The sequence below is a fragment of the Dermacentor albipictus genome, chromosome 9, assembly GCF_038994185.2.
Source record: "Dermacentor albipictus isolate Rhodes 1998 colony chromosome 9, USDA_Dalb.pri_finalv2, whole genome shotgun sequence".
NCBI lineage: Eukaryota > Metazoa > Arthropoda > Arachnida > Ixodida > Ixodidae > Dermacentor > Dermacentor albipictus.
Genome location: NC_091829.1, coordinates 59143103 through 59170939, shown reverse-complemented (window position 1 = coordinate 59170939; position 27837 = coordinate 59143103). Strand labels below are relative to the sequence as shown.

General features: G+C 49.0%; 2 protein-coding genes across 4 annotated transcripts in view; both read left to right on the top strand.

The window, feature by feature from the left end:
• Positions 1–27837, top strand: part of LOC135921383 (uncharacterized) — a 141794-nt gene that overhangs the window by 26870 nt on the left and 87087 nt on the right. The window lies entirely within an intron of this gene.
• Positions 1451–27837, top strand: part of LOC139049997 (uncharacterized) — a 48334-nt gene continuing 21947 nt past the window's right edge. The window contains exons 1-7 of one of the 2 annotated variants that reach the window (XM_070525986.1): positions 1451–1554; positions 4808–4927; positions 8952–9386; positions 14814–15027; positions 17232–17382; positions 22104–22225; positions 26601–26751. In XM_070525986.1, coding sequence (XP_070382087.1) covers positions 1476–1554; positions 4808–4927; positions 8952–9386; positions 14814–15027; positions 17232–17382; positions 22104–22225; positions 26601–26751 — 1272 coding nt within the window. In that variant the 5' untranslated portion in view covers positions 1451–1475. The remainder of the gene's footprint in view (positions 1555–4807; positions 4928–8951; positions 9387–14813; positions 15028–17231; positions 17383–22103; positions 22226–26600; positions 26752–27837) is intronic. The other variant, XM_070525987.1, reaches the window with a different exon arrangement.

Genomic DNA, 27837 nt, shown 5'->3' with positions numbered 1-27837 from the left:
AAGTCCGTCGATAGAAGGTAAATCTAGAATAAAGGTGTTCCAGAGTTGCAGTGGCTCCTACACAAGAGCTATCATTAGTAATTACACCGCATGGACCGAAGGGTCCTAAGATACACAGGGCGAATATCGTATCGGATACTGTTACTTGGCAAGCATATTTTATCTTAAGGCACACTAAAGTGAAAAATTATTTCTTCTGCATCAGTAAATTACCGTTCAACAACACAAAAAACACCACCCCTACAACGATAAAACGTTTGGTAAGCCAGAAAAAGCGCGAGTACGAAATACGAGTGGCGACGCCTACTTAAGTTCCCGCACCTGGGGGCTGTGACGTCTTGGATTTTGATGACATCTTCTAGGGCCTACTAATTGTATTTAGCGGTACAGATTAGCTACATTGTGTTCTAAAGGAACCACATATCAAACATGGCTAGTTTTGGGAACGTTTATTCAGCCAACGCGGCCCAAATGCGAAAACATACTTTGGAATCCCTGACGTCACGCTGACGTACCAGCGCTGGGGTTTGGGCGCGAAATTCAAATATGGATACTTGGACCTTCATTTTCTCATCTAATAATCAAACTAGTTTTTTGAAATTGCTGCCTGCAGGGTCCTCAAACAATGCTTTATTAGTCTAAACTGATTTATTGTTTCGCTTTAGTGTGCCTTCAATATCATGTAATTATCGCCCACTTATCCTGTATGTGTATCGCGATACAATTTCAAAACGTCTTTGCCGAGGCCTGTTTCCTATGCGATTGTACATTGGCTAGATTAGTATTGACACGGCTGGTCCACGCAGTTGTAAGTGCATTAAAAATTAGCTCTTGTTTTACCCTTGTGGCTCGGTTTCGTGAAGTTGAGATTATTAGTAATATCAGTACATAACGTTATTTAATTGTGCTATGACAGACAGCTAAAAAAAAGCGGAAAAGAGATCCGCACACTAGGGCTACACCGAGGTCGTTTTACTAGCAGATGGGGGTTAATTTTGGAGCATAACAAGGCAGCTTGAGAGGCTGAAGACTTCGTAACGAGCAGTGAAACCAATGATTAGTGGCGCAACCTTAACCTTAGTAATGTAACATTGTGTGTAGCAGATTTTTCGATTGAGATAAATAAAAAAACACAGTTGGACGTTTTAAAATCCGCAGTGATCTCCTGGTAGGATGCCCCAGCGTGAGTCCTGTCGAGAACGGTAGACGATTAGGCTTCGTGTTAGTTTTTCGAGAAATTCGAGGCACAGCATGGTGTGTACCTATAGTAGACAGCAGTAACAGCAGATTACTGAGACATGCGTTTGTTGAGCATTTGACGCAAAGAAATATCCTTAAACGATCACGTACTTAGACTACTCATATGTGCGTAAGCTAAAAAAAATCCTTACAGACGTTGTATTGCGTGAACTGCGGGTCTGAATGCGCGGTTTAATATTCAAATTTCCAGTGACGATTCCAACGCAACGACGATCATGTTCGCTGTCATCGCCATTTGCTTCTTTATCGGTATGGTTGCACTTCTCGGCTACCTGTTGCTGGGATCATCGGATGGTAAGCAACAAAAAAATGGGTTTCTTGGCGCGATACAACGTTTATTGATTCGCAGCTTATGTGTATTTCCCAAATGCATGAATTGGAGCTCATAGTTTGATGTGACCTGTATACAACAATTTCTTCCTCAGGGCGAGCACACGAATTATTCGGCGAACAAACAACGGATATATATCGCGTACCACAAAATAAATTATCACTGAGGCATTTCATTGACTTGGAAGTCAACGCAACGTCGCGTTTCACACGGGTGCTTTGTGGTGTTGGTATAGATTATAGCAAGATATTAGAGCACAGCTCTTAAGCGTCCGTTCCTGCGGCGAACGTCGGCGTCATCGGTGTAACCGAGCGAACGAGCGCAGCGGGAGAGGGCGATAGCGAAGAGAAGCGCGAGGAGGCAAGCGGTGGAGGAGGGAGCGGCGGTATCCATGCGGCGGACAGCGACGAGGAGCGCAATGGGCGAAAGCCTGCGAAGAAAAGCGCACTGCCGCGCAAGACGGGCTCTGCAGAGACGACGATTACGAGATGGCGCCCGGGCAGCGCGCGTCGTCTGTTCACCGACGACGCCACTGATACCGTATGTGAAAACGAAGCGCTGCATGAGCCGGAGGTCTGTTTGCGGCGACTGCTGTGAATCACGCCTACGCGTCGCACACGTACTGCCGCTCGCCATCTCCGGAGAGCCGAGGCGGTCGCGTCACACTACGCACCCTCGTCAACGCGCTGCACGAGAAAGATCGTCCGACCCGGCGAATATGTGGCGAAATGAAAAAAAAAGGAGAAACGTATAGGGCTGCGCTCAGATTTCGCGTTAAGCAGTATCGTAATGGTCGGAGAAGTTCTTTATTTTTGAAGGGAAGCTTACGCGGTGCTCGATTAGGATGCGATCGGAACGCGATAATAGTTGCGCGCTTGAAACCTGAAGTTTAAAATATTTTCCGGACATTTCGACCGGGGTGTGCTGTAAAAGGCCGATTGGGAAGTTTGGAAAGTATAACTATTCATCAAATATTTGCGTATTCTGTGCTGCCAGATGTCACTGCTCTTTTCCCTAGCAAACGCTGTGGGCCATGTTTGTCGTGTGTGCACGGTATTTGACGTAACTTGTGCCAAGGATTTAAAAAAATTTGGTTAGCCGCAGCTGAATGAAACCAACAGCATATGGTTTGCCGTCATGTGGCGCTCCTTAGGGTGTCTTTTATGTTCCGCTTAATTAATTAGGATGATTTGTGCAAAATTTTTACTATTCTTTTAATGGCCAGGTGCGTTTCGTTGTGTTGTAGAGGGCGCTCAGAAACGGCCGATCCATTTTTATTTGTAGCAACGTACATGCTACGTGGCGATTTTGTCGTCGTTTAAAGAAAGCTCGAGAAATATGCAATAAAACCACCTGACTGCGCTCGTGCGCTATCGCATGGTAGCGCTGTCAACCGTGCGTCGAGCATATGGCTTATCGGCTACGACGGCGCTTCCTTTCCGTGTGCCGCCGCCAAAGATGCTGACTCACTGTGAAGCCGATGCCTAGAGCCGCGGCCGCGCACTTCGCCACGGTCCGTGCGCACGGTTCCTTCGCTCGAATCGCGATTGAGAGCGCTGCAATGCGATAGCGCGCGAGCGCAGTCCTGTGGTGTTACTTCACATTTTGCGGGCTTTCTTTAAAGGGAAGCTGAAAGGTTTTCCAGAAAAAAATGAGTGAACATCTGTACATAATGGTTTTCAACCCTCCGAATTCGAATATCGTATCGAAATTGAGCGAAAGAAAGCGCACATACATTTTATTTCGACGAAAAGTGCCGCAGCGGACACGCCCAGCTCGCGCGTCTCGTTTCCGCCTGTGATTGGTTGGTGCGCCTCGTGACGTCAACTCTAGTAACCGACCGCTGCCGCTACACATGAAGCGCGCTGCCAGGTAGTTTGGTGCTGTTTTTCTGAGACGGTAATGGAAAGTTTAGAGAGACTGCGTTTTTCTGAGGAGTTCGGCGTTACTCTCTACATGTACAAGCCGATGTAAGAGCCGGCCTCTCGAAGAAGCGAACAATGCTGGTGCGAGCACTGCTTTTGACGCGAACAAAAGCAAAGTCTTGGGATCTCCTCGTGTTGGAAATGCTCTTTGGTGAGTATTTTTTTTCGCAAAGCGATCTAATGATCTCGCCGATCTTTCTCTGATCTAGTGAGCTCGTTTCCGGTCAAACAACTGTAGTGTTGTGTTCCTGCATGCCTCCTCGTGGAACGTAAGCGGGGATGCGATCGTCGGCATTTGTGCGCTATCCAAAGCTGTCGGCAATCTCAAAAGACGGTTTAAATGCATGAAAAGCTTCCCGGTTCATGCAGCACGTGTAGTGACCTTCATCTGTTGACTACCACTCACGTTGACTACCACTCTACATACACGCAGACGCACCAACAAAGTAATGCAGGGTCGATCGTAGCAGATTATGATGGCATGCACGCAGAAACAAGCGCGGTCAGGCACGGTCGCGGACGCTGCGAAGGAACGAAACACTAGAGTTGACGTCACAACACCGCGGTTTCCGGTCTCCGGTCGGCTCGCTCACTCGACGGGGGCGGAGCTACAGCGCAATTTCAACCGACGATTACGTCGCTTACCCCCACAATTTAACCTACATGGTTTATAAGGTTCCCGCATCCGTACATGAGCGTCTTATTGAATTTGACCGACTCTTCAGCTTCCCTTCAAACGCCGAAAAAGAAATCACATCGCAGCACGTACGATGCCTCAAGTCGTAGCGAGAGTGATAAAATACTGCAGTCGTAAAAACGGTCACAGTCGGACTGTATAGAAAGCAGCTTGCAGTTTGTTTTTCATTATTAGCTATAAAAAAGCGTGTTCCCTAGACATAAAAAGGAACCGTTTCATGTTGTTGCCTCAAGCAATTTAGTCCGTGATTTTCTTTCACTTGAGCTTCGCATAGTGTGCCTTGTATTCATGCAGAGGGTTGTAGGAGGACCTAGGGGCCCGAGAGCGGATAAAAATCGCTCATTTCCGACCCGGCCTTGGCCGGGGCGGGTTGATGCCTTGCACCTCTGTGTGGAGCAGCGCGGACCGCCATGCGCAGCCATGGTTGGGCTTGAGGAGCAGATCCGTGCTCTCCTCGAACCTCAAATATACAGAAGCTAACTGCAGATGCACGCACATACAGGCAAAAATGGAACAAAATACGCGAACTTGAATGACTGTGGACGAATGATGGGTTCCACGTATGCCCTGACTTCACATTTACTCTGTGCGCAGTCGAAGACACCGCAGAAGGGGACATCCATGGAGGAGGTGGTGGCGGTGGCGGTGGTGGTGGAGGGGGCGTTGGAAGCAGCGGTCCATATGCAGGGGCTCGAACTACGGCAACGTCGGATGGTGAGCGTTTCCCGTCTTACAAGAACCGCTGGAAGTATAGGCGTGTGAAGAAATTTAGGTTGACCACTTCCGTTAAAGAAAACTGTCTAGATTGACACAAATTTACCTTCACTTTCTGCGGTCGTTTCAGCGTTTGAATCGCATGTTTTCGCGAATTCCCGATGCCGCATCTCTCCTAGCGAAGCAAATGCGCAGCGCTGAAAAGCTAGTAGGTTCCGATTTCATCGTTGCAGAATTTCTAAGACGCAACCCGTGCACAACCAACGACACTGCGGGTGTCAGCAGTGTCGCTTCTTCGTTACTGTGCTTCACAGCCGCACTACATCCTCTGGTCTCCTATTGTAATCCGCTGCGGTTGTAGCAGAGGGCAAATGCGGCCCTCGGCTACAACCGTCTAGATGTGATCTGCAGAAATTGCAGAACACATCTAGACGAATGTCTGCGTCACTGCGATTAGCATCGAAGCCATGTAGGCATGTCGCCAATGCTGAAACGCGCAACGTGCTGCAACCGGCTCCTCGCTCGCGCTTCCTTCCGCAAACGCTGCGCCCTCTGGCGCGTCGCCACGAAATTCGCGCGTGACACCTGTCCGAACATAAATGCACATAACATTGTATGGAAATATATTACCGGGGTGCCATTATGTTCACCGCAGGCGCTATCTTTAAAGTACAGTTTTTCGTCATTGAACAGCAACGCATACCCAAGGGCACACACATAGGTACCCAAGTTGACGGCAAAGAGGTTTAGCGAAGTGCGGCAGCCACGCCCAGTGGCACACACCCAGAAACCCAACATGTCATTCAAGAAGCTCATTGAACAGCCGCACATACCCGGTGACGCAAACATAGCGAGCGAAGTTGATAGCGAGCCAAGGGGGCCCGTGTCTGCCCGACAGTTATCTTCAAGCTCGCTTTCCTCGGCCCAACAGCCCGATGCAATTGGCTCACGGACTATACACGCAGGGACCCAAGTAGGTGCAAAAAAGGTTAGCCGAGGACAAACACGCATACCGTAGACTTGGTGAGCTTCTCGAATAATGCTAATCGCATTATAGGCAGCCAGCAGTAGTGAGAATAAGCTAATTAGACCAGTGCATGCTCTCGTGGTAGATTGATGTGTTTTGCGAAACCTTGTGACCATACGGCTTGTCCTTGTAGCGGCCACGTCTCAATTGCCACACAACAGTCTCGTGCCCGATATCATCCTGAGCAATTATGCGGGAGAAGTTCAGCAAGTTTGAGGCGAAAGTTCAAATCTTTATCATTATTATAAGCGCTTCGTATACGTCTATGCGAACTGTCCCTGTGTCTTTAGTGGGCTAAAAGCTAAAACGGAATACCAACATGCCCAAACTGACGTTCTTTCAAATTAAAATATTGCACCATTTAACGTCAATAGGGGTTTCTGATCATGAGATGGAAGTTTGCAGAATTGTACCAAAAGTGATTTGGCGGCCTACGGAAGATATTACCTTGTCGGGACTGACAGCATGCGACGATATACTTGATAATAAAACGGGGCGATTCGTGCAATTCTACCGTCACTTATATACACTACGTCTCCAGGGTAGGAATGACGCCTGACATTGGCAAAAATGCCGAGAACCAGAGTGGCAATACTAATCCAGTACAACCAAATTAGGAAGGCCCGCTAAGCTTCAACAAAATCTATAAGGGACATAGACTTCGCGGTTAACGAAGAGATGCGAGAATAGTTAGGGACTGCACAACGTGTGATGCGACGAAAAATGTTGGATGTAGCCTGAGAGGACAGTGAGTCGGTCTGCAGTAGGGAGCAAACGGGGGTACAGTGTAGACCGTGTTTTCCTAGGCGCCGCCATATTGTGAACGCAGTGGCGCCACCTATGAGCAGCGCCATACTGGCTTGGGTGAAAGCGGTCTTTTCGATGGGAGTTATACACTCGGCGGTAGTTTCTGGTGTTTACTTTCGCGCTCGTGCAGTCTATTTAGTATGGCGCCCGTCTACTACGCGGTAAACGGTTCTGTGAGACGTGCTGAAGTGGTTCAAGGCGTCATGGCCGGAGTTTCTTCTGGCGTTGAGGTGGATGGAACACGCAGCGCGTTGTGTGCGCGCATACTTGAGCCTACAATCAGCCTCGGAGATCAGCTGCGTATTTTTGAATGTTCTAATCACTAATGTGACCTTATTGCAGTATTATCCTCTATTTCTAAGCTGCGGTTTAGGAGCCATGAAACATACGCGACGATCATAACAGCGTAGGTACCGTTCTGCTACGATAGGAGCTGTGATGTTATACTTTGACAAGCGTTCAAACTGTTCGCTGCAGGTTACATTGCGTGACTACTTGGTTCGATGGGTGAGGTTTCCGCCCCTGAATAAAATAGTTTTGGCAAGGAATAGCAGCATACCTTACAGTCTGAATTAAGTTTGTCCAGCAAAGGGACTGTTTACGAAGTGCGCGAGCGTCTTAAGCAGTGGTAGGTGCTGGATTACCGATAGCTTTGTTCTATATACCGCATGGTCCAAGCATACGGCATCAGCGGCTATATATTTATAAACGTTGTGCGGCGTGACTATGCGAGGTCGTATTGCCGCGTTAGCCCGTTTTCTCTTGCTTTTTGTAGAAAGAGGATGATAACCGAATTTTTTTTGGGTTGTGTTCGTTCTTTTATCTATACGACGCACCCACACGTATCACGGAAACTTTGTCCTCAAAAATAGGCATCGCATTATTTTTATGCGATCCTTCTCATATACTATGGCTGTATGCAGGCGAAGAAGGCAATGCCGAAGCGCACAGCTTACATATGTATCGTGCTGGTTCACCAACCGCAGTGATCGCTGTGTTGAGCAGCGCCATCGGCCTCATGCAGGAAGGCTAGCGAAGACATAAGGTAACTTCAAGCCTGCTAGACTTAAAATGCGTGAGAACGATGCCGGTACATCACAAATATTTGATAGTGCCTGCCACTTAGATGTTTCGTGGTTGCCTTAGGTTGGCCGTGCACCAGCATGCGCTCTTATGCTTTATGTATTGCTCCATACGCCAAGCGATCAGATAGTGAGCAGGTTTACCATTTCATGCTGCTAATACCGAGACACCGGTTTTCTTCGTTGAATTAAAACCGATATAAGCAAAATAGTTCACACCGCGACTGATAATGTGCGTACACCGCGGCTGATAAAGCGCGTCACATTTTTGCGCCAAGAGATATTTCCGCCTACTGTAGTTACCGATGCACCGAAAGGCTTCCCTGACGACCCTATATGAACGGACATGGCGAAAATTTCACGAAGTACGATCTAAAACATCTCGAAATCGTTCCGCAGCACGCGACAGCAATACCATGGCAATACTTTCAAGCAGCGCTGCGCCCAATCGCCCAAGCCAGAGAGGAGGAAAGGCTCTCCGCGCGCCCTATCCTCCTCGCCCGATGAAAAGGTCTATAGACCAGGATACAGATCTGCTCGGAACACACGCCGACTCCTGACCTTTGCTTGGACAGACAACGAGTCGCAAAGTGCTACAGACCGCTGAATGAGGCGGGGGGTGACATTAGCTGCTTTTTGTTGTTGTTTTCGGGAAAAGAATCTCCGCCTATGTATTAAACCAGAGTATACAAAGCACCTATATATAAACCAGAGTATATATACTATACGGCAGTCAAAATTCTCTGTGACGTTGAGGGACGAAGTGGAGTTCGGAAGGCATAGGGCATAATGTGAAATCGGCAAGCGTAGGATAGAGGTAATTGGTGATCGCAAGGGCAGGCCTATGTCTGAGGGTAGTGGTGGTCGTATAAAATGATAACCGAATGCAGAGGCCCTCCCGGCCTGCTACGTACGAGGGACGTTAACTGGAAACAGCGAAACATCGTCTTCCAAGGACTATTGCAGGCGTCCACCCTGTCCGATTACATAAGAGGCTCGCACCAAATGCCACTCTTATTGACCAATTAAACTCAATATGCACGATTCAGTGGCTTCGCTAGGAAGTATTCAATGCGCTTATATATTGTGTCGATTTACAATACGACAGTCTCGCCTCCTGATGTCTCAATGGACGTACCTGATGTCCCCCCACCTGATGTCCACCCACCTGGTGTCCCCCCACCTGTTGTCCCCTCACGTGATGCCCTCCCACCGGGAGTCCCTACGCCAGCAATCCCTCCACCAGCTGTAACTCCGCGAGCTGCACCTCCGCCAGCTGTCCCTCCACCAGGAGTCCCTTCCCCAGTCATGCCTCCTGCACCTTTGCCGTCACCTGCTACGCCAAGTCCTACGCCAAGTCCTACGCCAAGTGCTACGCCAAGTCCTACGCCGAAATCTACGCCGAAACCTACGGTAAAACCTACGCCAACTCCTACGCCGAGACCTACGCCAACACCTTCGCCGAAACCTACGCCAAAACCTACGCCAAAACCTACGCCAAAGCCGACGCCCAAACCAACGACTAGAACTACTCCGGGGTCATGTAAGTAGGCGCCTATTGCTATGACACTCCTAAGTGAGACTATGCCAACGTTCCACAGGAGCACTGTTTCACAAATGAGAGCACGGACTGAGTTATCTCTTGAAAAAAAAAAGAAGGATCATTTACCAGCATAAGATTAGGGACTAGTAACTGTAGAGTGGAATTCGTTTAAGAAAGAACACACACACAGGAAAAGCGGACGAGCGCAAGCGCGACCTGTTTAACTGCTCGAAATGTGTAAGTGTATATCTACAAAAATATAGCGTGCTCAGAAAGTTATTGTGGAGTGATACAATAAAAAAGAAGTATGACAACTTCTAATAACGCCCCGGTTCCACTTGTGTTAAGACAGTGCAACCGCTGTAGTTCGTCTGATAAGGCGTGTCGGTTGCACTGGAAGGACGGGTGTGCGAAAACAGTCCTTGCACCGCAGGAACTATGGACAGCCATTAACATTGTTTAACAATCGGCAGTGTTTAACAATAGGTAGCATGGAGGGGCACGGACATGTCTTCCAGCCGTTTCTGGAAATTTTCAGCATATCGTGTAGGAATCAATGTCGTGCCGTAGGTAAGTCTTCTATGAACACCTACGCCACTGCACAGTGACTTCTCTAACAGTCAGTATATCTTGCCACGCATGTGCACAAGAATTGCCCATCAATAACCAATTCCTTTTGACTCCGCGCACTCCAAGGTGGATGAATTATGGGGTTTTACTTGCCAAAACCACTTTCTGATTGTGAGGCACGCCGCAGTGGAGGACTCCGGAAATTTTGACCACCTGGTGTCCTTTAACGTGCACCTAAATCGAAGTACACGGGTGTTGTCGCATTTCGCCTCCATCGAACTGCGGCCGCCGTGGCCGGCATTCGATCCCGCGACCTCGTGCTCAACAGCCCAACACCATAGCCGCCTAGCAACCACGGCGGGTGTCCAAGGTGGTGAAAACAGCAGTAGCTAGGCTTCTCTTCGAATGGACCCCCCGGCGAATCGTGCTAGGTTCACTAACCAAGTGGGCCGCCTATTTGGGGTGGGGATTCCCTTTGTCGACCGCGGATGCTGTAGCGGAGACGCCACTGCAAATCGTACAGCACGGAGTACGAAGGAAAACGACCGCGACCCAACGTCCGAAGTTGAGCCCTTAGGTTGAAAACTCAAAGTGGTTGTAAACCGTCGCACTGCGCATCTTCCTTTGTATATATATTTTTTTCCCGGTCCCAATAGCTCTCGCAACTGCACCCTCTTGTTTGCCTGCACAGAAGGGTCGCGCAAGGCACGGGAAGTCGTCGGGCTGTACGTCTTGCGGCGTATAGTGTATACATCGGCTACACCGGGGATTGATTGTGCGACAGCTTGCAGGTGCGTGCGCAGAAAAGTAGGCAAGACAAAAAGGTCAAGGGCGCGCACACAGGGTAGACAATGCTACTGCGTGTGACTGTTACGCTCGCTTGTCGGGGACAGCCATTTTAGGTAAGAGCGGTAACAGCTTTGAAAGGCTTGCGCCGGAAGCGCGTTTATTAAAAAATCAAATAAAAAAACAACAGAGGCTGTTTCGTAGGCGAACAGACAATTGCACTGAACGCCTCCAAATGTGAATTTTTTTTCAACGCCAGCCATTTCTCTTCATGCGTCACTCTGTGACAAGGTTGCACACTCTTTGTGCGCATGCGTGGCAGGATGTACGTTTACGCAAACCGTTCCCGCTACTCAACAGTTGGAAAGAGCGCCTGTGTTCGTCCCTTCTATGCACGGGTGCGTCCTTTTTTGGGCCAAGAGAAGAAGGGAAACCAAGGGATCCGATTGTTCTTACTCGCCACCATACGGAGCCTGCAGATAATGAAGCCAAGGGAAACGTGGTAGAATATTATATATGGTACCTAATTGAATTGCACAAATGATAGGCAAAAAGAAAATGGAAATGGACGAGAAGCAAGTTACCGCCCCTGGGACCCGAACCCACAGTCTACGCATTACGCGTGCGTTAACACTCTTTAGGCGAATGGCATCGCGTAGAACCTGAAATTTCTAAGCAGGCAGCTGACCGATAATCCCTCCAATGCTACTTCGAGGCATCAAATCTACCGGACGCGCCTTTATGCAATGAACGAGTAAAAGAGGAAACCGAGGACCGCGAATTTCGGAAATCGCAACCATGCACTCTAAGGTATAAAAAGGAAGATATGGGCCATAAAGGTTATTCCATTTCGTCAGTAACTGGCATGCGACAACAATTTGTCCTTTCGGGGTTTTACTGCCAGGAGATGTTTTACTGCTAGCAGTTGCTCTCTTCCGGTGCTGCTCAAGGTAACAGCCGCCACTCTTTCCCTATGCCATTCAAGGAGGCAATTAATGACAAGAACCATTTGTAAGGCAATTAAAGAAAATCATTGGGTTAAAAAAAGAAAGCAACCTCCAGACTTGGACTCGAACTCACGTCTTCACGAGCCATACACGCTAACCACTGCCCGTGGCAACTGTATAGGTTGAAACGACACCATAGAGGTAGCGAATATGTTAAGCAGCCACATGCAGGTGCGGCAATACCACAGAGATTCGGCACTTTGTAATTGTATGCGATTGGAAATGAGAAATATGCCGAATTTTTTTGGCATGAACAAGCCTGGAACACATAACATGTATACGTGTGGCCCAATGGGTGCACACAAAGTGACAGACCAATTTCTATGTCGTTTAGCATGTGCTCGTTTTCCCGACACATCGCTTCACTAAGGTTGACGCCGAGCCAGTCTATGGAAATGTCTTGCGCGTTTAATGCGTATCCTCTATTTACAGCGTGTACTTGATGGGAATAGCGTGCCGCGTTCAGCCTTTTAGGTTCCATGAAAATTTTCTATCGAAGAGGGAGAGTGTTGCCCTGCGTGTAGTTAATCCTAGAGGGCGTTAGGTTCGCGCTAAGAGGCGCTGCCGCTTTCGTCGCTTCACTCGATGACACGAGAGAAAAATTAGCGGGTGCATGGGGACTAACTGTTGTCCTTGCTGCTCCCTTTTCCGACAAGGAACTAAACGCTTACCTTCCCACATTTGCGCCCGACCCGCACATTCGTGCACTTAGTCCCTCGTTGGACGAAAGCGCCCTTCTTTAGGAATAACCGTGCAGTCACTCTCGCTTACCCCCTGCATGTTCCTTAGAGTGTATTACGCCTATAGATAACGACGCCAACGGAGGCAAATGATAATCTTGTTTTTAATTGTGTGGAAGCGATACGCGAAAAGGGACTGAAGGTGGACGAAGCAACTTCCTTGTTGTGATGGTAGCCAACTACAGAACGTCTGCTTTATAGGCAGGGACTGCGGGTTTCATAAGGCGAACTTGCCCGACAGTGAATCCTTCGTTAGGTCGCTTTCGAATACGTCGATACGTTGTTACTAACTTGCACCTAGCTAGTAATCACACGGTGCGCAAATATTAGGCGTGATCAAAAAATGCGCGAGGTGTGTTGTTCTCTGCTAAACCGCCGTTTCGCATGCGGGGCCCGCAAATGAACCGCCTTTACACGGCAGCGAACGTGTTTTCCTTTTTTTTCGATAGACAACACATCGTTCTCCTGTTCGAAATCAATGCCGCGGAACCTTGGTGGCACCGTCGGATCACATGGGTCTCACTTGTACTGTTGTCATAGCTGTGTGTCCGGCGCTGGCGAGCTTGAAAGCGCACCTTTTTGCACTTAAAGCTCGTAAAACCACCTACGCGGCTCTGTAAACTTATCTTTGTACCCCTCACTTTCGTATGGCTAAACGTGGTCGGCATATTCCCGCGAGATTAGGAGAAAGTCAGCTTGGTTGATGCTGCATATTGGGGCACAGGGAATAGCGCCAATGAATCATTGACTGAGGAAGAACTACACACGTGACACATACTTCAGCACTTTATTCCAAACAGGGCGCATGTGTGCCTACAAACAAGGATGGCGCTCAGATTTGCTGTTATTGTAACCATTTCTTTTCGTTATAGCGCACGCGTCGTGTTCATGCTCATCTTTTGGCTTATTTATACACTGTTCCTTTGCATCACGTTGTCTCTTTCTTCTTTCTGCAAGCCTGAATGCTCCCTACCATCGCTAAAACAACGATAGTAATTTTTCTTATCCAAGCGGCAATTACCCATCGAGGGGATCCAAAGTCACACGTGCCTGCCGGACACGGTAGTTACAGGTTCCAACGCAGCTGCGGAGGATGACGTGGTTTCTGCGTTAGAAAGGTTGTAACTGAAGCGGAGAAGCACGTTGAAATCGTCGTGGCGCTTTTGTCCCATGACGTTCATTATTGAAAAAAGAAATGTTCTTGCACGGAGATATTCTAACGCGGGCTTTCAGGATTGAAGATATCCGGGACTGTTTTGACAGGGAATGGCTGCTCCTCGATGATGCGGCTTTGAGCGCTTACCAGACTAAGCACGTGTGAACCCTGTGCTTAAACAGCCCCGACGCGTCGAGCGATTGGCTGACATGGAGGAAACTCCAGGTCAAGGTTCAGCGGCTCCATTGTCCCCGACTATGGATAGCAAGAGGGCAATGCTTCGTCTTAACTGCCGTATCGAGAACGGTCTTCAAAGCCGTTCTCGATACGCTGCTCCTCAATGATGTGGCTTTGAGCGCCTACCAGACTAAGCACGTGTGAACCGTGTCCTTAAACAGCCCCGACGCGTCGACGCGATTGGCTGACCTGGAGGAAATTCCAGGTCAAGGTTCAGTGGCTCCATTGTCCCCGACTTTGGAAAGCAGGAGGGCAAGGCTTCGGCTTAACTGGCGTATCGAGAACGGTCTTCAAAGCCGTTCGACAGCCTGCTGCAGTAGATCGAAATCGTCAGTGAACTAGTCCTGGATGGTTTCCCTCGGTCGGTCTGTGCGCTGCCTGCGCTGCCGTGGTTCGGGACACGTGCACCTGGTGGGCACGCTGCCGGCGTCACGGTCACGTGGCCGCCGACTGCGCACGTCCCTACGCCGCAGTGACGGGACCAGCGGAGAGCGCGAGGATTCAACCACTGCTCCTCGCCCTCAGCCTAAAGCCTGCGATTTGACCAACGGCCTCAGAGATCGGGCGACAGGCGCTGCAATGACAGCGCTCGCCGCCCGGAGGCCACGTTTCACGCCATCAGCAGTAACATGCCGCGTCTGTGCTAGTAACTCACAATTCGCGCAGCGACAACGCAGGCGCACTTTCAATGCGCAACCAGACAAAATGGTACAACATCTTAACTGAAGAAAAGTGCTCCGCGCGCTCTGCGCTCGGACACTAGCTGAAATCTCGAAAAGAGAAAAAATTCTTTTTTTCTTTTCAATTCACCACTCGTAAATTAGCCTTGCCGACATGGCTGCTGGCGTTAGCAGTTAGCGTTAATAATCGTTGAGTTCAGATGAAACACGTTAGATAGCTTTAACCCCGTTCTCGTAAATCTTCTTTGCAGTCTCGGTCAACGAGCTGGTCTGCACGGTGGGTGCCGACGCGGTCTTCCCCAGCATGATCCCGACGGACGGCCTGTGCCATTACGTCTACTACAGCGACGTCATAATGGCTCGCGACACCCTGCACGCTGCCCTGGTCCCTGAAAGCTGGGCGACGTTCCAGAGTGGGATGGGGACGCGCAGTCGCACTTCTGGTGGCATCGGCTTCGATATCCGGTTGGTGATTCATCTAGCCAAACAAACCTCCTTTAATCGATGTGTTCCGGCCAAGCGTAGCAGTGGAGCTGTTGGAGGCTAGTAGCTCCAGCAAAATTTGTACCCCGTGAGAATCTCAATTTCTTGCAATGCAGATATAAATGAGCCTCTAAAGTATACGTCCGAATTGTGAATACGAGCGGATGCGTTGCGAAGCGTTCTCGACAGCCGAACTGCTAGGGACCACTGGATTGCCGCTCTTGTAGACTTTCTCTGCGATTCAGCGCAACCGAACAACTCGCGCGCTGCGTCGTCAAGCTCACCATTTCGCCATTCGCGAAGACCTGTTTCACCGGCGTAATTGTTACTCAGACGGCCGCGAGTGGTTGCCGGCAGTGTACCTCGAAGCCTTGGCTCCGAAAATCGGTGCGTAATGCCATGGTTATCCCTATAGCGCGCGTACTCGGGATCTTTCAAAACTTACCAACGTCTTCGACAGCGGTACTACTGCCGAAGGATGTACAACTAAGTTCGAAAGTTCGTTCGCTCTTGTCCCGATCGCCAACGCCGTAGCAAAAATGTCAGTTCGCGCCGATCAACTTTCACCACGGCAGTCCCGCTTCGCCTAGGCAGCAAGCACGTTTACAAAATTAGTCCGTAGGACGCCCACATTAGCTGCATCTAAGCATGTGTGCTTTTTAATGGTTAAATGTGTGCCACGCGCTTAACTATGGTATCATTGCCTAAAGTACATGCTGGTAATGGGCTGCCACATAACTGCATCATTACACCCACCACACCGGTTTAGCGGCTATTGTGTTGCGCTGTTAAGCACGAGGTCGCGGGATCACATCCTGTTCGCGGTGGCCGTATCTCGGTGGATGCGAAATGCAAAAAACGCCCCCGCACCTTGCATTGGGGCACGTTAAACGTTCCCCTGCTTGTAAAAACTAATCAGGAGTCTCCCTGTGCGGGGTGCCTGATAATAACATCGTGGTTATGGAACCGTAAAACCCTGAGAATTCCATCCAAAGCCCATACTCGATCTTAGATGTGTGGCTTGCGCTGACGGCCGCCGCTGTATCGCCACGCGTGACGCAATGGGACCTGAAGTTAGCCTCGTGAGTCACTTTCCGAGAGGCGCAGCTCGGCACTGCTTTTGCACATTTGACCAGAAATGGTCTCGTTTTGAGAAAGCTCACTGCGCCATAGTATAGGTGTAATTTATGGAGCTGAAAACCCGTGCCAGTGTATCAGGAGAAGGCCTACAAGTGTGGCACTTCACGTTCGCTCGTCTATGGTCGCTTTCCGTTCAGCATGGAGAATGGCGTGAAGAGACTCGAGCAGCAAGACAGAGAGGTATTTAGACACTCTGACCACTGAGGAACGTGTCCGTCTCCTCATGAAGTGCGATCACAGTAGACTGAAGCAAGCGCAGGAGACCCAACAATCTAGTAATGCGGCTAGTAATCTAGTAAGAGGCGCGAGGCAGCCTCCGGCGCCAAAAGTTAGATGGGAGGGTTGTTTATTCACCGCAGCGTCCAAACGGGGCCGGATTAACGTAAAAACTATTGCAATCAGTTTTTATTACAATTTCGCCATTGGCGTTCAGTGACAGGTCGGAATGACTCGGGACAAGCACACGCGGACGGGCGCCCGCCCATTTGGGCGGAGTCGTTGTCACCTACCCTTGGCGAATTTCCAATAAAAACAGATTGCAGTAGCGTTACGTTATCCTGGCCCAACTTGTAAAACAAACAGGCCCAGTATGATTAGGAAGCGAGCACGATTGCAATGTTTGACCGGAAGGCGTTCACCCACTAACTGAAACAGCCATTAGGCACGTAAGGTTTCTATACTGCTTGAATGAAAGTAACTTGTGCATATGACTACGCCGTTCCTGTAGCCTAGCGCCCGTACACTCCCTGCAGCACGTACGAGTAGTTTCGTGTACCCTATTGCAGCCGCGTCCTTGATAGAACCCATACCCAATTTTTTTCTCTTGATGCCGTGGTCTCTACAGCATTTCGCTCGTCACTGTACATTAGTAGGTAGGCACTGCGAAATATATTTTGTCATTTGTGACGCAAGTGTGTGACGTAACAATCTGATCGAAGTGCCACGTCTTAGCGTGTTTCTTGCGCGCTGGACATCAGTGAACAAACGCCTTTGTATAGATCACCGTGACAAGGGTACGAGCTTCGACCTCGTTCATTCATTCCCAGGTACTCAACCGCTGCTGGGGTCAGCGCAGAGATAGAGAAGAAGCTAAGAGAACTTGCGAACAAAAACATCAAGCACTATGGTGTGCTGAACCTGTTGCAGAAAGCGGCGAAGATGAAGAACATGTACAGCAAAGCAAAAGAACTTCTTAAAGTAAGTGCATCACTCCTCCTGGTCCACGTGTGAAATATCGCACTAGTGCCCCTTGTCGGTGCCCTTTCTTCTGGAAGAGTTTAAGCAGACGTTATTTGCACGATACGAATAGCTTACTCGGCCTTCCAATATGTAAAGGCCACCACCCGGACAAAATAAAAGGCACATGAAGAAGACAATGCTTACCAAGTACACCCGTGCGTTATGGCCGTTTAAGAATGCTGCCTGGTGTAAGAATACCATGCGCAGTACTGCATCACGGTACCACGTGCCGTAATTACTCGAGTATTACGCGCCCTCGGTAGCAATGCGCATCCATTCTCACAAACAGAAGTAAGAACAATTTCAATGCCTTTAGCTGGACCACACATACCCATGCTTATCAGATATAAACGGGATGTTGTTGATCGTTCGTTCTGCAGAGCGATGCGTTTTCACTTGGACAAACTTAATTTATTGCTTGAGTTTGCAGTGAAACGGGCGTGAATGTCGTCGCTGTCAAAGGCACTTTTATCACTTGAGCCCAGGACAATCTTCGTTGCCGCCTGCGGAATCTGGTACCGAATTTCTTAGACGCCTTGCACACCAAGGCAGCCTCACAAACTCACGGAGCGGGTTCAAAGCTGCCACAGCTCCCTTAGCTGCAGCTAAGTCTGGATTGGATTGGATTACAGAAATTTGAATCAGTCTGAGGGTAGCATGTTGCTGTTGTGGCGTAGGTTTCGTATTCGAACACAGCGCACGTGTGATTAAGTTTGTAGACTTTTCTTGAAGAAGAGTGCGCGTTAGAATCGAGTAAATGTGGTACGTGCCGCGCGCATGCGCATTTTACGCGCCCCTAGCGTTAATATACGTGCCCACTGGGGACTGAACACACGTAACCACGTGACCACCACGTGTGCCAGTACGATAATCCTCTCGGTCGTTATATGTCCAGCTGGTGGCCGCGTAAGAGACCGCGCGGCTGCTCAAGACTCACGTGTTCGAGTTTGCTCAAAAACAAGAAAAACAAATCGGAGACACCAAGGGCAACAAGGCGAGGTACAGTTGTGCGGTATAGCAAAACTGGATTATGGAAAAAGTGACTTCACGTATACTGGACACTGCGTTGCTATAGTAGAAAACTACGTATAATTTCTACATAATTTTTGAACGCTATGTTTGGCGTGCTTTCTGGTTTTAGGTAGACACAATGCAAATGGTTGCAAAGTGTAGCGGAGAAATATTGCATGGGGCCAGATGGAGAGAGACAGAAATATATATATAGAGAGGGTGAAGCAGGAGTGGCGATAGCTCGTAGGACAGTTGTATTTAGGTTGTTGAGTTGCGTGGTGCTCTAGCAGTTCAACTTTTGTTATTGGTAGTTTCCTCTGCCATCGTATCATAGACATCGATATCAATGCATCAGGCAACGACATGAAGTTCGTAATTTCGTCGTGCACATGACGTCACCACAGCATCACCATTTTTTTGTGTCGTTTCTCGGTACGTGAAAAAGCTGGTGACTTTCTCGTGCGCATGGTAGCTTTTGAAGACGCATCTGCCCCACTTGCAGTAGCAAATACGCCTTAAACTGCCTTACAAAGCAAGACCTCACTTCTTTATCCATTACAGTGTCTCTTCAGAGGGCGAAATATTCATAAATACTGCAAATACTACAACCTATTAATTTTTTTCGCTGCAGGCACCTATTATCTGAGACGACATTTTATTACTAATGATTTAGGCTGTTTGACCTTTTATACAAACATGCATATTATAGTAAGACGCTGCGTGTTACATTATGTACAGATACATCCCGTTATATATGTTGTGACCATACAAAACCTGTAAAAGATTTGTTCGCAAATATTATACGGGAAGACACTATCAGGAGCCACCATACGCATGTTTGTAGGAGCAAGGGTGAACAAATTCATTTCGTCGGCGCATTGATAAGGAAAAAAAAAATGAGCTGCACCCTGAAAGCTAATCATTGACATGAATAGCAATTCTTTAGGTAACAAAACGACCTAAAGTTCGTAATTTTATCGTCCACGTATATTGAAACGAACATTCGCTTATTAATTAAATTAAGAAGTGTGGTTTCACGCACTTACTGGCAAACACGAACACATTTAACTTGACGACCACGATCACTCACTGCCACAGCGCTGGCTTGAAGTAGAGGCCGACAGCGGTGAGCGAACGCTTCGGGCTGCCTCTGGCTTCGTTTCGTCTCGAAAACTTGATAATACGTGGCCTCCAAGACAAGGTGCGCAAAAACACAGCGTGCTTCAAGCCGCCAGCCATCTCGGCTCGCCCTTAACTTTTGCACCCGCCGCAAACTACCTCCGAGATAACGCACGCAAGCCGCGTAATGTGCTGAGTCTGGAGCACTTCCGGTCTGGAGGAGGGGTGCCCAATCCTCACCTAGTGCGCGCATAATGACGAGACTTCCAGTATTGGACGAGTGTCCGCATAATTGACATTGCAGTAAAATAACACCGACTGAGCATCGCTGCGATCTCCCCCGGATGAATTACGCGACACCCGGCGTCACACCATGGCACGATGCAGTCGATGATCAATGCTGACAGGTCCGAGGGCAAAAACCTATCCAGACAACTGGGGCGCACTGGCTACGCGCTGCGCAAGCATCTTTTCTTGTATGTGTTTTCTGTAGATTCTCTGCATCCATTCGTTCTTGGCAGCATTTCTAAAAGGATAGAGGGTTTCTGTGATCCTATATGCGTTAAAAGAAAGTGGCCGCGGCTGTCATTCACTTGCCGCGGAGGCGTCCAATAAATCAGCATGGCAAGTGCTAACAGAGAAGGCACCGTGCTGCCGATTCCGGCAAGCCATGCGCCATCGACTTTGCTGAGTCAAGGGCGCTTTGATGATTTAGTCGTACGTGCAGCAAGAGCAGACAGCTCTACTGCATCGGGCAGCACAGGAGAGAAAGAAACGGCACGGCACCGACTCGATACGACTGGCCCAGCTTAGGGGACCGCGACTTCTCCACATATGTTGTCGCGGTGTGGTTCGTGCCGAAATGACGCAATGCCTGACCAAAGCCGCGGTCCTCCCTACTAGAGACACACTGCCTAAAGAAGAAGCAGGATGTACAATGTGGCGCAACGTACAATGTGGCACTGGCACAGTGTAGACTGTGGGCACTTCAGGTATAGACGGATGCAGAAGATACAATAGTCTAGCACAGCTCCGCAAGCAGAGTTGGTCACTAGAAAACAGTGCAGGCTCGTCCAGAGTCGGCAGATTTTGTTTAAACTGAGTGCGCGCTACGGAGGCAAGCGAGCGACTTGAGCAATCTGCATCGAAGTTGGGTCTTGAGCATTACGTTATCACATTATCGCCCAGCATTCGAAAGAATACAAATAGCGAGGCGTACGAACAGCCAAGTGAAATAATCGGCGCACAGCCCAACGCTCACGGCAAAAGAAAGATGCAGCGGATCTAACGAGCCGAAATCTATATACAGCGAAGCTTTGTGTCAGTGCATAAAGAATCTAAACACTAGTACGCTCTCGCGCACGCACGCACGCACGCACCCATGAGGGCGGGCCTTTTGTTAAGCGGAGTCTCTGGCTACTAGCGAGGACGACGAACGCCTTCAACTCATCGTGGTTTCAGAGGCAGCCTGCGCATACTTAAGAAGCGCAATTCGAATCCACTCTACCCGCAACGTTTGCTTTCTCATTACCGTGCATCCGTGGATGCACGGCTTTCCGGTTCTTTTATTTGCCCCCACACGACGGGCGCCTCGGATGCGCGGAGGCTAGCGCCATCTGGTGGTGTTGCAAGGTACCCAGTGGCGTGCGCACAGCGCGAACTCTGCAAGTGATTGGTTGGCGTATTCGTTCAGCAAGGGAACCACCAGGTGGCAGTCAGGGGGACCAAACACCGGCGAGGTACGCAAAGAAAAACTTCTCTTTTTGAAAACGGATAGAAACGAGGGAGAAAACATCCATCGCGCATAATCACTTCAATATGCGATGCGTGTGCGCTGCTCGAGGGGGTAGTAAATGCCTATTCGACGCAAGAACGAGTTCGTGGACTCGTTAGTCGAAGTTCAAGCCCACTTATGACGACAGAATAGTCGCATATATATGGAATGCGCTTTTGCTGCAAAGCAACGAAGGCAAGAAAGGGCAAGCAAGATATCTCGGTCTACTTGTTCCGAAAACCTAGGGAAACAATCTTCGGGACCTGGTGTCTCTTGCGAGATGAAGCTGCCGAAAGAGCGAGGATGCAGAGCGTGGAGAGATCCTCCTAATCACAGTTATTTTTTTTTATTCCACCAAGAGTCATGACTTTAAGTGCAGCCAGCCTTCTCCACGCCAATGTCCAAATGTGTCCTGTGTCCAAATCCCCTTAGCTATTAGGGTTATCTAATTGTACGTGATGTTCTTTGTCTTCTGTTGTCTGCTTGGCCCGCTTGTAGTGAAGTGTCGTGCTTGCAATATTACGTATAAGATTGGGGACCAAGGAAAAGTCCATACTCTTCGTAGTGTATTCATGGCTCGGAAATAAAATTTTGTGAAGGTAAACTATAAACTAAAGACACAAGATAGTAGGAATGAAAGACATGAGAATAAAAACCAGCAAAGAAGGATCATCATTACTTTTCTTTCTTTTTTGCCTGTTATCGCTATCTAGTATTTTCAATGGCGCATGCGTTGATCTTGTATTTTTATGCGTTCTAACTCGTTTGTATGCAGAAACTGAAAGGGGTCCAAGGCAACGACGCGACGAGAAAAACATTATTAGCTTTCGGAATATACAATTACCGAGAAAAGGACGCGTATACAATCCTGCAGGACATTTTTACTGACGCTATCAAGTGAGTATAGAGCGATTGGGGATGCCATTTTTTTTCATCTCTCCCTTTTAGAGCACCCACAAAGGTGCTCAAGTGTTCATTTCGTTCAATTTTTCAATGTCGGTTTCTCTAGTGAAATTTCTAAAAAATGTAACGCTACAGAACTACACCGTGCAGCCCGTCTTGTATTTGCAGCATAAATAGCTTTCACGCGAACTCGCCTACGCTCACACTCTGCGGGGCAACAACCACTGAACCTCCAGTGTTTAATTTTGGCTAATTAAAGCCGCAATAAAAAAAGTTCGCAGTTTCTCCTGAAAGGCGAATTGGGATAGCAAATTAGGTGACAGCTATACGAACTAAGGATAGTAATCTTATGGGCCCGGGAAGCTCGTAAACATTCGCTGACTAAATTAAAAAGCATGGTATAACGAGCGCACGAGCAAACGTTAACATATCTCACTCGATGTCCACGCGCACTCGCTGTATAAACTGTGTAGTGAGAAAGCGCGGCTGCGAGAAAATTGTGCTGCCTCTTCAACGCGAACTAATCGGCGATAACACAGCGCACACGAAGCCATCAACACTGGTGCAAACTGTCCATAATGCAGATCCCTTTCAAGATAGGAACCGCGTGGCTGCGCCATGAGGAGGTGTCGCCGAGCAGCACGCCCCCCCCCCCTCCCACCTCCCTCCGGTGAATTGCATGCGGCGGAAGACGGTGCCCTCCTTCCCAACTTTCCTTCCTCACGCGCGCGAGATTGAGCTACCATCGTCGGCTCGTCCTTGCATTCTTTCAGTCGCACATACAGCTTACGGAGCCTGACAACGCCGTCATCAGCCTTGAACTTTATGCAGAACATCACGGCGACGGCGACGACGACGACGGCAGAAATTCGCCTGGAGTGTCCACGTAACTGCTATCGCAATAGAACATTCAACGGACGGCTAGAATGGGGTGACATCTAAGCAGTGAAGTGAAAGGGCAAATTGTCGTGCAACCGAACGTAGCGCGAAACTACAATGAAACCCATCGCGTTTTCCAGAACGAAAGCTTCGCAGTTGGGCAAAAATTGATCCTGGTCCGCCATCTAAACCTGGATACGACGCCTGTCCGGGGATGGCTGTTGGAGGGCTCGACAAGTCGGAGCACAGTGACACTTGTAGAGGGCGCTACGCGCCATGCGTTCTATATATGTGGTTGTCGAATAAAGGTTCATTCATTCGTTCGGTCAAGGGGCTCCGAGTCACTTGTGTAGACGCGGCTAGCGCCTGTCAGCACCCCACGTCGTACATGGTGTCAGAAGTGGTCGCCGTTCGCTCTCCCTAATGGCGAACAAGCCGGACGCTGCTGTGTTTGTCGGGTTACCTGGACTCCAACAGCCATCGAACTTCGACTTCGCCGACCCAAGTGCATGGCCTACTTGGATTGAGCAGTTCGAGGACTATGCCTACGCTACAGGATTGCACCAAGCTACCGACGAGGTTCGAGTACGAACGCTTCTTTATTGCATGGGTGTTCAACCATGCCAGTGAACCAACCCTATTCTTTATTGCATGGGTGTTTCCGTCCCTCGGATACCCTGAAGTCATCTATCATGTTGACGACGTTCGGTTGCCCTTCGAGAATTCGAGCCATTTCTCTCTGAAAATATTCAGGTGCTGAAGTCAAGCCAAAAGGTAGACGACAGTAGCAGTAGCGTCCAAATGGTGTGATGAATGTGGTATACTCTTGACATTCTCGGGACAATCGCACTTGGTGAAATCCTGCTGTCGCGTCGAGCTTTGAGAACACTTTGGCGTCGCCCAGTTGCCCAAGTACCCATTCGACCGTTGGAAGCACATGCTTTTCACGGAGAACTTCTTTGTTGAGCTTTGTTAAGCCCACACAGATTCGGATTCCTCCTGATGCCTTCGGTACTGCGACCAGACCGGCACACCATGGCGTCGGCTCCGTAATGCGCCTGATGACACCTTGTTTTTCCATCTGGTCCAGCTCCTCCTTTACCTGGTTGTACAGAGGAATGGGAATTCTGCGAGGTACACTGAGAGCAAATGGCCTGGCATTTGGCTTGAGTCGAATAGTGTACTCCTCCCCTACAGTACCAAGCCCTTCGAAGATGTCCTGGCCAGGGGTTGCGTCGCTTGCAGAGCTAGCTTGCTTTTCAGGTCGCTGTGCGGCGTCGATGAACTTCACGACTCCCAATGCGAGGATAGCAGGGTAGCCTAGTAGAGGTGTAGACTGTGAAGGCATGACGTACACTGACTGTACACAGGTGCGGCTCTTCCACTCCAACGTAGCTGTGAATTGGCCTGTTACTTTCAAAGGGCAATTTCCTGGACCGGTGAGAAGACCCTTCGGTTTTTCGAGTCGCCACGGTACTCCTGAAAAAGTGCTTGGAACGACGGTAACTTCTGCTCCTGAGTCGACCTTGAATTTGAGTGGGGCTCCATTCACGTGTACCCAAACAAACTTAGCCTTTGCCTCATGACTGCTCTTGACAGCATGCATCTCGATGGCATGTGACTGGCGGCTTTGCGTGCGCTGTTTGGCTAAACAAACTGCTTCGAAGTGTCCTTTCTTTTTGCAAAACTTGCAAACAGCTTTGTTGGCTGGACAAAATTTCCGCTGATGCTCATCTCGTCCGCAGAAGTGACACGATCTGTGCGCGCCGGCGAGGAGCGTTTCTCTTGCTGTCGACGCTTGAATACGCGACGGCCTTCTCGTTGGCCTGTGTTTCGCTACATCCACGGCGACTGGCCCAGATAACTGGCTTTCTCGTTCGCGTTTTTCTCGTTCCGCATCTTCATGGAGCCGTGCATGCAGAAGCGTTTTGTCGAGAGTCAAGTCAGAAGTACGGCAGAGTTGCTCCGATAACCTGCTGTCCAGCAGACCAACAATAAATCGGTCTCGAATGAGCCTGTCCTCAGTGGACGCTGAGCCGTAGTTGCATCTTTTTACCATGTTTCGCAACGCGGAATAAAAGGCATCGACGCTCTCGTCTTCTTGCTGCGTCCGCTTGTGAAAACGATAACTCTCGTGAACTTCGTTTAGCGGGTGCACGAAATACGAGGTGAACTTGCTTTTAACAACGCTGTACGACTGAACTTCTTCGGCCGACAAGTTGAAAGACGCCAGCACGCGTCGACCTTGAACACCCATGCAATAAAGAACCGCGTTGAATACTCCGGTGATTGACGGTCAACTCTTTGATCGACTTGAGCGAACCATTCGTTCGGTCAAGGGGCTCCGAGTCACTTGTGTAGACGCGGCTAGCGTCTGTCAGCACCCCACGTCGTACAACACTGAATATGGCAAACACTTCAGCGTAATCTCACAAGGTGGTGGAATTCTCATGAAAGGTAATATTGTGATCCATGTGAATGTAGCAGGAAGCTACAAAGGACACCGATACGGGTTTTTGAAGAAAGAAAGCTCTCCTTTGAAGTTCCACGCTATACTCGGGTTAACGACTATTTACCCTTTCGCAACACTTCCTCGACCCTATGAGAGTGGAGTGCAGGAATGTCCGTGCAATGGGGGGAAGAGCGCTCAACTTTAAACAACTTCAGTTGCCCGGTCAAAATTATTCCGGAGCCTTACACAACAGCGCCTCTCATAACCATCCAGTCGTTTCGGCATGTGAAACCCCCAAAATGGATTTCAATTTCTTAAATGAAAAGCACCATAATCTCATAACTTGCGGGACAGAGTTTAGGTGCGTTCGAGCAGGGCTCCGCAAAAGGACTTGTATGAGCCCGATTAAATTACATCATTCAATCACTCGTAGGCGCCTATCTCGGTCCGCATTCCGGAGTGCCAAAACTTGACCTTGACATTGAAATTATGCCTTGCGTGAACCTTTTCATAGGAATCCTTGTGTGTGCGAATAATTCCACAATTTGTTCTTCGTAATACCTTTGCCTGTTGCTTTTGCTTCATTTATATTTCCTTTTGAGCTGTTCTTCACCCTGAAACTGCATCACAAAGGGCAACATATTTCTGGATCTTAGAGGCAAGCGCTGTGTTTCTTGTTGTTACTCTTACCTGGGCACCATGGCTGTGTTGCATTGCCTTCAGGAGGGTGCATCAGTCGTAAATACGTTTTCACAGAAGGTGAACGGGTGATCAAACAAGGAATGTTTCGTAGCTGAAACCAGCGTTTCGCCACGCGCACTCGTGCCCATCAAGGAACTACTGCACGTTGCCAGCGTCGTCGCCTTTGCGAAGGCAACGACCTTTGTCAAAACACAAGCTCCAGCCAACGACATCCTGTCGTTTGACGAACTTTGTTGGTTGTCTGTATGTGGATACGAACTGTCTCATTGATGAACAAAGTTCTTTCCTGCAAAGCTCATCGTTTAACATGACGTATGGTTCGTCAATTTGCTACAGCAACCACGTGGCGGACACGGTGATCATATACAGTTCGGTGGGGTGGATTGAGAGACAAGGAGTATGCTACAGCCACCCAACTTCCGTTTTCTACCAGAGTGATTTCAAGGGAACGTCGGCTCTCAATGAAGCCGACCGGGCACCTTACATCGTGAGTATCGCGCTTCCGTTACGAAAAAGTTGACCATCTATAAAAAAGAAAGCAAGGTAGAGGCGCGCAAAAAGTAGAAATTCAGAATACGAATCCAATAGTCTCTACATTCGTGCGCGATTCCAGGAGCAAATATTCGAGCTTGTCGAATATTCGTTTCTACCGAATAGTAGAATGGACCGGAATAGCTGCCGTCTGTAGGGAGGAACACAGATGCGGAAGCTCTCGCAAATGTTTCTGATGCAGGAAAGCCACAGCTGCAGCGCATAGGCAACCTTGGTTGAGCTAGCACATGGACGAGACTGCTTCTGCGTAGTGTAGTTAACGGTCGTTAAATAAGCCTGCCTCGCCTTATGCGGGAAGAATTCTGAAGAATATTGGGAAGAATCGGGGATAAGAGTAAATGGAGAATACCTTAGTACCTTGCGATTCGCTGACGATACAGCTTTGCTTAGTAACTCAGGGGACCAATTGCAATGGATGCTCACTGACCTGGAGAGGCAAATAAGGAGGGTGGGTCTAAAGAGTAATCTGTAGAAAACTAAAGTAATGTTTAACAGTCTCGCAAGAGAACAGCAGTTTACGACAGGTAGCAAGGCGCTGCAAGTGGTAAGGGAATACATCTACTAGGGCGGGTAGTGACCGCGGATCCGGATCATGGGACTGAAATTATCTGAAGAATAAGAATAGGCTGGGGTGCGTTTGGCAGGCCTTCTCAGATTATGAACAGCAGGTTGCCGTTGTCCCTCAAGAGAAAAGTGTATAACAGCTGTGTCATACCAGTACTCACGTACGGGGCAGAAACCTGGAGGCTTACGAAAAGGGTTTTACTTAAATTGAGGACGACTCAACGAGCTATGCAAAGAAGAATGATGGGTGTAACATTAAGGGATAATAAAAGAGCAGATTGGGTGAGGGAACAAACGCGAGTTAATGACCTCTTAGTTGAAATCAAGAAAAAGAAATGGGAATGGGCCGGACATGTACTGAGGAGGGAAGATAACCGATGGTCATTAAGGGTTACGGACTGGATTCCAAGGGAAGGGAAGCGTAGCATGGGGCGGCAGAAAGTTAGGTGGGCGGATG